The sequence below is a fragment of the Silurus meridionalis genome, chromosome 17, assembly GCF_014805685.1.
Source record: "Silurus meridionalis isolate SWU-2019-XX chromosome 17, ASM1480568v1, whole genome shotgun sequence".
NCBI classification, from domain to species: domain Eukaryota; kingdom Metazoa; phylum Chordata; class Actinopteri; order Siluriformes; family Siluridae; genus Silurus; species Silurus meridionalis.
In genome coordinates, this window is record NC_060900.1 from 15,967,977 (window position 1) to 15,978,665 (window position 10,689).

Below are 10,689 nucleotides of genomic sequence, written 5' to 3' on the forward strand. Positions count from 1 at the left end.
GCAAACGTAAGAAAAATATGACGGTTGCATTAAAAACAGTCATACAACCTAGTTAGCTGGTCCTGGTAGAATATTACCTAACAACCATACTCCATATTAAATCTAAATAAATGTATCCTGTGAACTCTTTAGAAGACAGAAAACATTAAAATAGCTGACGTCCTTAAATGATCAGTTTGAGATTTACTGTTTCAGACAGAATGAGCTACAGTAAAATAAATCGGTGCATTCTGGGCTGGTTTCTGTTAAACGAAGGATTTTTAACGCTTGAGATTAAACCCAATCTGGCAACCCGTCTGTCGACGCTCCATATATTCATGTGGCCAGAATCCTTCATTATAATAAGTTTCCAGGCTGCGGTTTGCTCTGAACCACCTGTTTTTGCTTTTAATCCTGAACTGCTGGTTTAGATGAGATAAGGATAGAATGCCGGGTTAGACGCTGTTCTGTTGATGGTTTTCTTTCCTCATCAATTACAAACTTGAATCTTATTGAACTGGGAATTCTTTCTACCGCTTCAATTACAGGCGACGAACGCATTTAGAAAGGACTCTGTTCGGTTTTATAGTTTAAGGTGATTTTGTTTGCGTCTCGGATACACATATGGTGCTGAGGAGGGGAAACTGATGGTGAGCATCATGCACTGCGTGCCGATGAGGTGAAAGGGAGTAAATCCGACATGAATGAGGAGAACCGCAAAAGTAAGTCGTCAATCATTTAAATACCGTTCTCTTGTGCACCGGGAGTCCAAAAAAACATACTCGGTTTCTTTCCTTTGCGCCTTTTTATGGTACCGAATGAAGAGACTAATTCTGGAAGCAGAAAGTGTAATGAGAGATGAAGGTTATGCGCCGCGAGGATGTTATCAACCTATTTCCTGCATTGCTTGGTCCAGATGTTGCTTCTTCCAATTTGATTGAGACTGATTTTAAGAATAGCAGTGTGCAGATTGTTCACATACTGTAGAACAAGCACAGACAGTGTGCAATCTCTAAACATGTCAAAGAACTGGTAACATGTATTAATTAAAGAGGTTTTGAATAATATATAGCAAAAATATGTAATATTAGTGATGTACTGTAATAATATTGATTTCTATATTTAGATGTATAGTTTGCCAGTGCTTTGGCAATGCAAATGCATTCTAAACCGTTGGGCTTTTAATGTTTTCGTAAAAAATATAAATATATTTTACAGTCACTAAATTCACAAAAGTGTCCATAGCCATCACTCATTTCTGAATGCACAAATCATTTTTTTTTTTTTTTTACATATTAGATATCTGTGTGCCAGTCAACATTTAATCAATACCAGTATCCTCTCAGTAAAAGGTATGACAGTCTGTTTGTAAGGCAGCATGTGTTTACATCGTGCCAATCAGAATCGCAGGCTTTTTTGAGTTTCTATATCAAAAGCTAGACATATTTGTCATATTCTAAATATTCAGACTGAAACTTGATATTGGAACAAGGCTGGATTTAGTATTGAATTTATTAGTGATATTTTGGGATTATTTTCCTAGACATTTCATTATTATGGTAGCTATTTTCATAATTCAGATTCTTCTGCAGGACAAGAAATTCATACACCATGAAAGCCTCATTACTCCTGACGTTTTAGTCGATGAACCTAAAAAGGGCCCTATTTCAGATTATCAGTTAAACATCAATTCAAGAATGTGGTATCAGTGATTTGAGAAAATATTCATAACTAAGTTTCTTCTTAATGTCATCTTAGGGATGCCATAGTCACCCATGGCTTGCTCATTAGGGACAAACTTATACTTATAAAGAACAATCTTATTCATTTTAAACACATTACCACATCTTACCACATTATCTTACCATATTTTACCACATTATCTGTGTAAAGCTGCTTAGAGACAAGGTCCATTGTTAAAATAAAAATAGAGAAAAGAAAAATGGAAATAAGGATGTATATCTATCAGTAAAAAAAATATGTTTGTGCTTGTTCACTAAATAATAATATATTGTTTATCATAGAAGAATCTGGATACATGCCGATGCTTCAGATGACCTTTAAAAGTTTGATGAGTGAAAAGATTTTTGTGAGTGAGAACGCTTAAAACAGCTTTTTTTTTTAAAATAATGCCATTAATTAAATTCTTGTAGACAAGCTCGAGACACTTGTAGAAGAGCATGCAATAAAGATGTGCTGATGATGAGCAGTTCACAAAAATCCTGATAAGCTTGATTTCAGTGATATGTGTATTCAGAAACTATAGCACACATACTTTTAGCTAATGCATGCTGCTTGAACAATTAGTATTTGAGAAAACATTTTTATTAGAATAGATTTCTGTTTCATTTCATGTTTTTCTTTCGGAATAACAAAGTTATAATTAGTTCAGTTCAATTCTCTCTCTCGTGGTAGCTGAACTGTTGTTTAGGCTGCAGATAGTCAAATAGGTCTACAGGTACTAGAGCACTGAAAAACCTCTGTCCCAGAATCCATTTCGTTCACATTTACTCTGTCCTTGCGTAGAAGTAGGTCACATCTGTCACAGTGTGGCTCAGCTCACCTATTGTAGAAATCTCATCTTCTCACCACAGGCAGGGGCTGATTAGCAAAGCTTTGCTTTTAGGCTTCTTACAATAAGTGTTCTTCACTGCTGATTTTTCAGTGTAAAAAAAAGAAAATCCCAGACTCCACTATGCTTACAGAACAGACTATAATAAAAAAATTTATTTAAATGAAACTATTTTTAAATATTAAGCACATTAAACAAATGATTAAGCATTTTAAACAAATAACATTTATATCCATTTAAATAATTATAACCTTTTATTCTTAAACTTCTCCCAAATGTGAAATCCAAGCCTTATATAATGTGAAAATATAGACTGGAGACTTTTGAATTATGTAGCACTTTTAAGTTTAGGTAACGGCTCTTTTTAATTATATTAAAATGTATTTAATTTTTTGTTTTTAGCTCTAGTTTAAAAAACATCCTCTGGGGAAAGAAAGCATTTTGACTGCTATAATTTCGAACAGAAATATTTAGTATTAAAAAAGTAACAGAATTGATAGTGTTAATTATCAATTGTGCAGAGTTACTGAACACATGCAGGGTAGACTTTGAGTAAATGTGACTGTTGGTACATGATAAGAAGTTCTGGAGTTTTCAAGTACTTATGTACTGTTTTATAAAATGCTTAATAATAAGGGCCATATTGTTAAATTAAAACAAATTGTGTTTTTTTGATTTGTGTAATAACTACAAGTGTATACAGCAATATTTTAATCTTGAGATTTTTATTTCACTGCTTACCATGTCCTCATTCTTATTTCCTCATATTAGGATTTTTATTGGGAAAATTTGCAATATTTTACTTTGTCAGCCTATAATCCAATTTCTTTAGGTTTTCAAGGTTAGTGATTGGATATAAATGCAGTGGGCTAGACACTACTGAAAACCCCTTTTACAGACAATTTTGCTCAAGAAAATTCGGGCACCTTTGGATGCATGATTAATATGATAAATCTGAATAGTGTAGCCCAGACATCTTAATCTAAATCAGTCTTTAGCAGATTCTAAGACCATCTCTGTCTATGCTATGTTATTTGTTATATGTTATATCTATAACCAATAAATATGAATCAGGTAGTTTAATTAATTTACTGCTTATTTAATGGTCATATGTCAATTGTAAAAGTGTTATTTTTATTAGCATTTTATGTCAGAATTAAACCTCTGCACTCTACTGTGCACTCTTCAGGTAATGGGTACTCCAAAGAGATGGAGGAAAGTGGTGGAGAAGAGGAGGAGGAGGAGGAAGAAGACAGTGGAGAAGTGGACAGTGAGAGAGATGAGGATGAAGAGGATGATTGGGAAGACAGTGGGAAGCCAGGGATAAAACGGACAGACACGGTCACCTCCAACACCAGCTCTACAGGGACACAAAGAAAGAAGAACCAGCATGGCAAGAAGCCGGTGCAAGGATCCAACCAGGTGCAACGAGCGCCAAGAGCCCTCTTTTGCCTTAAGCTGAACAACCCTATTCGCAGGGCTGCACTGTCAATAGTCGAGTGGAAGTATCCTTTATTCCTAAAATACAATAATTTTCTATCTATCTATCTATCCATCTATCTATCTATCTATCTATCTATCTATCTATCTATCTATCTATCTATCTATCTATCTATCTATCTATCTATACATACATACATACATACATACATTAAAAACTATCTACATACATACATACATACATACAAACATACATACATACATACAGCATTAAAAACTATAGTGATTAGTGATTTCAAAAATTAAAATTTTTCAGCCCCAGCATTGTGTTGCACATTTACATCTATGGTAACTGTTTAGAACCAAGGATAATTCCAGAAACTGATCTCTGGCTGGTGTACCACATTATGTACACTATATTGACAAAACTTTTTGAACATTTTATTTCATGTCTAGTGCCAATTTGCTCTTATATTAACCTTCACTGCTTGTGAAAATGTGTGCTCATTCAGCCACAAACATTAGTCAGTTTCTGATGTAGGGAGAGGAGTCCTGGGGTGCTCACTAGAGCTGAGGTTGGAGCTCAATAGCAGGGCACTTATGATCTTCCACTCCAACCTATGTTAACCATACCCTCATGGATCTGGTTTTGTGCAAATGGCATTGTCATACTGAAACAGGTTTGGGTCTCCGATATATAGTGAAGAGAATGCTTAATGCTACCAAACCTAAAGACATCCTATACAAGTGTCTGCCTCTAAATTAACAGTTTGGGAAATATACACACCTGGCTGGAAAAGTCGGACGTCGCAATACTTTTGTCCATATAATGTATGAATTTGGCTGGACATTAAATAATGTAATTGGTTGAAATTCGCACTTCACATTTCCTGATTAAAATTTAACAATGATAGACACAAGTGACTGAACGCCTTTCTAAGACATGAAATGAAAAAAGCATTCAAGTGCAAATGACTACAACTCATAACAATACCAAAAGCCTTTTGGATAAAAGGCTTCACCTTGAAGACTGTTTAACTGCATTAAAGAATGAAAAAGAAAAACTATTAAGAGTGTGACAAATCATAAAATAATGGTGTACAGAATTGCATAATCAGTCTAACATATGATTGTGGATATGAGTACAAACCTGCATTTGGGACAATTTCATCTCTGCTTGTGTTTAGTTTCTTGTAATAAATCCAGGAATTAAATAGATGTTCACTTTTATTTGTAACTTTTTTAGTAGTCTAACGAATAATGCATACTCAATTAAAGAAAAAAATACGCTAAACAGGCCCAAGATTACCATCACATGAAATAATCCCACACTTCCTTGACTCAATGTTCAGACCTTTTGATATCTTTATTCTTCTAGCCATTTTTGCTAACTGTGTGGCTCTGGGAGTGTCCAAGCCTTTTCCTGAGGATGACTCCAACGCTACTAATCATGACCTTGTAAGTATCCCAAATAAATGAATAGATTCAATTTTGTATATTTTGGAAAAATGACTGGTGAAAAAGGCAACGATATTTATAAGTGAATGTCTATCTTGTTGTTTGAAAGATTGCTTGAACTGAATGTGAGCAGCAATATGAGCAAACATATGATTTCCAACATGGCGTATAACACCTTATAATAACCACCACATTGCCAAACCACCACAATATATATTACAGGTAATTCCACTGCCTATACAGTATTTTAGCCCTACAATTACTTCCACTCGTTATTTAACCAGATAGAGAAATAAGAAAAAGTAGGTAGAACTTTGACCAGCAGCCGTTTATCATAATGAATTTTTTGTCTTAAGCAAAATTCACTAGAATAGTTGTACTTTTGTACAAGAAGTTTGGTGTGTTTCCCATAATATGGCACATAAAGAAGAGGTAATATACTGTAATTGGAGCTTGTGTAATTTGTTGTTACTGATTGTAAAGCTGTAGAAATGAATTTCTTGTCAGCTGAATATTTGAATCCTATGCAGCCAAGACCATGGGTACATTTTTGCCAATCCACCACGTTTTCTTTATGTAGATTGTAATCTCTTCGAGTGCTGCAATTTGTGTTAAAAAATCCATTTTAATTCCACCCTTCCTCCATGATCCACATGCTGACTTGGTGCTTTAGTGTTATATATATTCATAGACTCATTCTTTAGTGGTGATGTCTTAGTGGGGCTCTTAAAGGAACACAGGATCCAATCTGAGGATTAGGAAGCCTGCATCAGCTAAATGAATTGTGTGCTTTGAACAGAGGGTTTTATGTACTTGAAACAAAACATGGTGTGTACACTTTTACCCTTTAAAAGGTCACCAAGTATCAAAAGAAAACAAAGGCACAGGGTCACCACTGATAAGTGGAGATTTTAGTAAATTGAACTCCTTTTTAAAGCAGCACTAGCATTGGTGATATTTCACCCACATGTTTTTATTTGATGAGAATAGAACTTTATGGACCATTTATAAGGGCAACACTAAGAGTCATATGAATGTCATTTATACAGGGGTGCATGCATGGCATCCCATTAAATGCATAGATGCTTAGTAAACCAGCAGTTGTATGCTAAATGGGGTTACCATAGGGCTTGTGAGAGAAAACCAGAGATAAAGAGAGACAGAGTAGCCTAATGAGGTTTCACATCATCACACTTTTGGAGACTGACCCTTCAGGCATAGCCTTCTGCCAGTCCTGCTGGAACGGCTGTATCTGGAGCGGTGGAGCAATGCAATTTGCATGCAAATGAAGCAAAGCAAACTGCCCTGAACATAGACATATTCATACAGTATATTCAGTACTCCAAACTAAAAAAATAAAAAACACACTGATGAAAATGCATGTTGGAAAGAGAGATGTTCATCACAGTAATGACACAGTCACTCACATAAATTTCTCTTACCAACTGGTGTAGATAAAATTATTGTTTATGGCTCATTTGGCTTGTTTTTGATGTTGCTGGTAAATGTCTTCACACTGCATGCACTTATAGCAGAGGATATGTTTTGTCTTTTGTTTACAAAAGAACATAGAAAACATATCAAACTGAGGAAATGTACCATTTTATGGAAAAAGGGTAATTTTGAAATTGATAGCTGCAGCATGCGTGAAAACATTCTAAACAGGGGCAGCAAAAGGCTGCGAAATTAAGTCTAAATAAAATGAAATAGCTGGAGGAACATATAGCATTTAATTAGGTTAATTGACAACATAGCAGTAACTGTGGAACAATCACAGAATAATGTTCCTCAGCATTAAATCTAAAGAATTTAAATACAGCATTATTCACAGATATTTAGATAATATCCTCAAAAGGTTCCAAGAATTTGGAGAACTGCATAAGGTGCAAGGGATAAGGGTGAAAATTGGAATATTGGATGTCTGTGATCTTCTGGCCCTCGGGTGACACTGAATTTAAAAACAGGTATCTCTACCTAAAGCAAAAAAAAATATTCTACTATACACTATATGTTAAAATGATTAAAAAACAATGCCATATTCTCTGGGCCAAACTCATTCAAAATGCATTGAGGCAAAGAGGAACGTTCTGTGGAATGTTCTGTGGTCAGAAGAATTGAAATTTGAAATTATTTTTGGAAACCATTGACACAGCATTCTACGTACTAAAGAGGAGAGGGACCATTCAGCTTGTTTCAGTGGTCAGTTTAAAAGCCTGCATATCTGATGGTATAAAAGGGGTTCATTATAACTTATGGAATGGACAGGGTTTACATCTGGAAGGGCACCATCAATCCTGAAAGTATATATTTCAGGTATTCAGCATTTGCCAAACTATGTGCTAAAAAATATGACAAATAAGACTATTGATCTCATAGAATCTTGTTTCAGACATGAAGAAGACAACATAAAATCCTTATAGAGTTACTTCAGTCCTTATTAAACTTTAATTTACCCTTATGGCTGGGGGCTGTCTCTGTTCCTGGCTTAGAGGAAACCGAGACGGCATGTTGCTTAGGGTAGAGTGCCTTGCTCAAGGGCAGAAGGGCACTGGTGCAGAGCAGGGAGCTTGATCCTAAAGCCCAGCAAAAGTAGCTCACTATCGCATTGAGCAAGTTAACCTCAGTGGATTTTCTCCAGAAAAAGAATCCTATGGACAAATAAATAATGTCCAATGGGAAAATAGAGATGAGACTTTCACAAAACATGTCCTTGAAAGCCTTGTAACTGTGAATAATTATTTGCTTTATGGATTTCCTTCTAATTCATACATAATATACAGAACCATCAAACAGAGGACAAATAAAGAATGGCTTTAGATGTGAGACAGAGAGTTAGAGAACTGGTGTGTGTGTGTGTGTGTGTGTGTGTGTGTGTGTGTGTGTGTGTGTGTGTGTGTGTGTGTGTGTGGAGGGGGGGTCAGGGGAGATTGTAACTGCCTGTTTGTTTGGCTGTTTTAAATGCTCTTGCCTCTGATAAGCAGCTTATTCTCTTTTTTTTTTCACTCTTCATCTCTTTTTCACATGACTCTATCACTCATTTTTGTCCCTATATCTCTTGCCATCCCCCACTTGCTCTCTCAACCGCTGTGTAGATGCTTAAAGCCAAAACTCAGATGCCAGGTGCAGAAGGGGGGATGGATGTAGTTAATGAGTATGGGTGTGGGTGAGTGTGTGTGTGTGTGTGTGTGTGTGTGTGTGTGTGTGTGTGTGTGCTGTTTCTCCTTACACTGAGCCAACTCATCTTCTGATTCTTCTGCAACGGGAACATATCATATCTCATAAAAATATAATTTATTAAAAAGAATTTTGCACTCTAGATTTGATAAATGTATGGCTGTTCACTGTTTTGCAAAGGAAAAAAATAGATAATGATCTTTGAAACCATGATCTTTGTGGTTACTATTGTTTTTTTTTTTTTCCAGAGTATTGCATCTTGGCAGATGTTCAAACCGTTATATTTATATGTGCAGAGAATTCTTGATTCCGTGATTGTGATGAATTTAGACCTCATGACTACAAGATATTACAATTAAAAGTTCATAGGAAAGTATGTAGAAATCTGCCAGAAAGGCTTTTACCCATCTTGGTTTATAGTAATAACAGGCTCCCTTTTCTGACAATGAGACTTGTTTATCAAGCTGGATACAAGCAGATTTGTGCATAAATCATTGGGACACACAAACTGGCAAAAGTGATTTAAAAAAATGCAAAATATTTTTTATTTTTTTCCTCAATCTTGCATAAGCTTTTATCTTGTTTGGCTGTTTTAACAATTAAACACAACTTTGGTTGAATGTTGACTAATTGTTGACTAGGCTCAGTGTGTGCCCTGCATTTGCAGCTCCTGGAATGTGGTTAAGATAGCTTTAAAGTCTGCTTAAGTCCAACCATTCCTTGAATATAAATCTGCTTTTATGAAATGTATAGTTTAAATGAACAAAAAGGTTTGTAATATTCATTCTATTGTTAGTAAAAATTATTCATGGGGCAAAATGAATGTGCAGCCTATATTTAATGTATTCAGGGTATTTATGTATAAAACTGTACTTAAAAAATGCAAACGCCACATATTGATTTGAACTATTTTTAATTTTGACTTTTTAAAGCTTATAGTGGCACGCAACTGCTTGTTGAGTGCATGGGGTATTTCTCCTTTAAACAAATTTCCTCATGCAGTAACTACAGGGGAATTAAGTTGATCAGTCACACCATGAAGTTATAGGAAATAGTTGTGGATTCCAAGCTAAGAGAAGAGGTGACCATCTGTGAGAAACAGTATGGTTTCATGCCGAGGAAGAGCACCACAGACACATTATTTGCTTTAAGAATGTTGATGGAGAAGTATAGAGAAGGTCAGAAGAAGTTGCATTGTGTATTTGTGGATTTAGAGAACGCGTACGACAGGGTACTGAGAGAGGAGTTGTGGTATTTTATGAGGAAGTCAGGTGTGGCAGAGAAGTATGTGAGGGTGGTGCAGGACATGTATGAGGACAGTGTGACAGCAGCGAAGTGTGCAGTAGGAGCGACAGACTGGTTCAAGGTGGAGGTTGGACTGCATCAAGGATTGGCTCTGAGCCCTTTCCTGTTTTGCATTGGTGATGGACAGATTGAGGGATGAGGTTAGGCAGGAGAATGCTGAGAATGGAGCCACCAGGAAGGAGGAAAAGAGGGAGACCAAGGAGAAGGTTTATGGATGTGGTGAGGGAAGACATGCAGGTAGTTGGTTTGAAAGAGGCAGATGTAGAGGACAGGGGGGTATGGAGAAGGATGATCAGCTGTGGCGACCCCTAATGGAAGAAGCCAAAAAAAGAAGAAGAAGAAGAAGAAGAAGAAGAAAAGAAGAGATTTAGTGTTTGTTCTCACCAACCTGATGCTTGCGAGTCATGACAGAACAGATCCATGCGAGTGTAACCCGCAACTTGAGCAGCCCAACTAATTGATATAAATATGTACATATACTATATCGACAAAAGTATTAGCACACCTAATTTTTTTAGCCATATGTGGTTCTTCTCAAAACTGTTACCTGAAAGTTGAAGGCACACGACTGTATAGAATGTCTTTGGATGGTTGAATTTAATTTTTACTTCACTTTAACTCGGAGACCCAAACCTGTTTCAGCAAGCAAAGCAAACTAAATGAGCATATGGTACTATAACTAAATGAGCATATGGCAGTGCAAAATCTTGCCTGCTATAGAGCTCTGACCTGAGCCCTATTGATCACCTTTGGGATGAATT

General features: G+C 36.1%; 1 protein-coding gene across 2 annotated transcripts in view; it reads left to right on the forward strand.

The window, feature by feature from the left end:
* The first annotated feature begins 330 nt into the window (after positions 1 to 330).
* The window catches only part of cacna1fb (calcium channel, voltage-dependent, L type, alpha 1F subunit), a 52,073-nt gene continuing 41,714 nt past the window's right edge, over positions 331 to 10,689 (forward strand). For both annotated transcript variants that reach the window (XM_046871217.1, XM_046871218.1), the window contains exons 1-3: positions 331 to 701; positions 3,741 to 4,056; positions 5,344 to 5,449. In XM_046871217.1, coding sequence (XP_046727173.1) covers positions 680 to 701; positions 3,741 to 4,056; positions 5,344 to 5,449 — 444 coding nt within the window. In that variant the 5' untranslated portion in view covers positions 331 to 679. The remainder of the gene's footprint in view (positions 702 to 3,740; positions 4,057 to 5,343; positions 5,450 to 10,689) is intronic.